Genomic DNA, 2,160 nt, shown 5'->3' on the forward strand with positions numbered 1-2,160 from the left:
AGGCACCGGCCCAGCGGCTGACCTTTGACCTCCCTGCGGAACGTGAAACCGGTAGCGGTGCATCTGTACTCGGTACGCAACAAACTGAGCAGACATCAGTTAAGTCAAGCCATGAGCTGAGAACAGCACAAAATGACACAGTACAAAACATTTAAAAAGGGGCATTAAGTAACATTTCTACTTTCTGCAATGCAAAAAAAAAACCCACAATGCACCTGTGTGAATTATAGGAAACTGCATTGGTTTACTTATTCTTTGTGAGGTGTTTATGTATTTGAATCACAGTTTTGTAGATGTTTACTGTAATTAATTAAGCAACAGATTTCAGAGATGCACTGAAGAAGCTTATTTTGTGGAGAAACATGTTTATATTCAGCACAGTCTCTCTGAGGTTTAATTTACTACTTTAATTACTTAATGCCCCCTTAATCACACATAATCCGAAATAAAATCCTGCCACTGTCGTTTACATAGTTCAGGATGACAGACGCTAAAATCCAACATTAATAGCTGTAACAGGCTGTTAGTATATGATGTGTTCAAAACCGTCTCCTGTGCTATTTTACTGACTCGTGCCTCAACAAGAGCATGGCCTCTTCTTAACACATTTCCCCTTAGATACACACACACACACACACACACACACACACACACACACACACACACACACACACACACACGTTAAGAAGAGAGGACCTCTCTGTAACAGATTACTGCTCATTTCCATCAGAGTAAATACTTACAAAAACACCCTTTAAACTTTCATTGAAACCACCAACATAACAAATCTCTCAGCCACTTTTGTTTAAGACGAATGAAACCTCCATCACCAGCTGAAGTAAAAAAAAAAAAAAAATGGTAATGTCACATTTCATATTCCATAGATTCACAAACAGTCACTGGTTTCATAAAGAGAGCAGTAAAAATGATCATTAATTAAATCCTGTATTTCACATCAGGATGAGTCATTTGCTCACTGATTCTGGATCAGCAGCAAAACACCAAGAAGTTTTCACCCAAAAGAGTTAGAATTTATCCCACATCACAGTTCCCAATGAGAACAAACTCTAAAAACTTTAAACACACACACACACACACTCACACACTCACGGTACAACATGTAAACATATTCTACACACTACAGCAGACTGTAAGCTCAGATAGCTAGTGGTCAAAGACTCTGATACAGTAGCCAATAAAATAAGGTTCAAGTGATAACTGAACACACGCAGCTCTGAGCCGGTGAAGCCAAACCAAAGCAAAGTCAGGCAGAGCTGAGCGATCGTCCCCAACAACAGAGCGCCACGCCACACCATGAGTATTAATGCTTGTGTGAGTAGCTTTACAACATGTGCTTGTAGCAGATCATATAATGCGAACGTGTGATTGTAAATATGTTAATTTTTCACTTGTCAAAATCCATAATACTGTGATTCTCATAATTGGTCATATCGCTCAGCTCTACATCCACTCTCATCACATCTGATTTCCAAAATAAAACAATCAAAAATGAATAAATATAATGTGTCATTTGCCTATAAATCCCTCGGACTGACTCCCAAAGTACCTTAACAACTGCAGTGACTGCACACAAACACAGTGGAGTCACTGTGTGGTCTAGAATTAAAATAAAATAACTTTACAAACATCACCATATTCTTAGAGAAGTAAAAGCCTGTGGACCCTTTGATTTAATGTTGTTGATTTTTGCTTCAATCAATCAGATCAGAATCACTAACAAACCAAGTTGCACATAGTAAAAACATCACTGGGATTTTGGAAACTTTAGATAACGTATACCCATTGGAAATGAGTCTGATTTCCTTTATATTATTCGTGCTCATGTTAAGTCATCTAACATAAAAGCTGCAATGGAGGATTTTATTCAACTGTTGGCATCAGTTTGTAAAAACTCAGCGAGGACAGAGAGTTCCTGATTTTGGTTTGGCTCCTCTGGCTGAAGCTAAAGCTGCTTTACATTAGTCACAGTTATAACAGACTCACTACAATGAAAACACAATGATAAACATGAGGATTAATAATATTAATACTGCCCAAATCCAGTCTGACGTGTCGGGTTTTACACTGAGATCTCCTGAGCAGGAGAGAAACACATCCTGGACACAGAGGGAGAGTCCTGCTGAGAGATTATGGAGGGGG

General features: G+C 38.7%; 1 protein-coding gene across 2 annotated transcripts in view; it reads right to left on the bottom strand.

Annotated features, from left to right (window-relative positions):
• Nucleotides 1-9: 9 nt before the first annotated feature.
• LOC111652955 (rho GTPase-activating protein 19-like) overlaps nucleotides 10-2,160 on the bottom strand; it is an 8,057-nt gene continuing 5,906 nt past the window's right edge. The window contains exon 12 of one of the 2 annotated variants that reach the window (XM_023403372.2): nucleotides 10-2,137. In XM_023403372.2, coding sequence (XP_023259140.1) covers nucleotides 2,081-2,137 — 57 coding nt within the window. In that variant the 3' untranslated portion in view covers nucleotides 10-2,080. Of the gene's footprint in view, nucleotides 2,141-2,160 lie in introns of both variants that reach the window. The other variant, XM_087173224.1, reaches the window with a different exon arrangement.

This window comes from Seriola lalandi, unplaced genomic scaffold (genome assembly GCF_002814215.2).
Source record: "Seriola lalandi dorsalis isolate HSWRI2012SDOR001 ecotype SW California unplaced genomic scaffold, Sedor1 jcf7180002054129, whole genome shotgun sequence".
Lineage (NCBI taxonomy): Eukaryota > Metazoa > Chordata > Actinopteri > Carangiformes > Carangidae > Seriola > Seriola lalandi.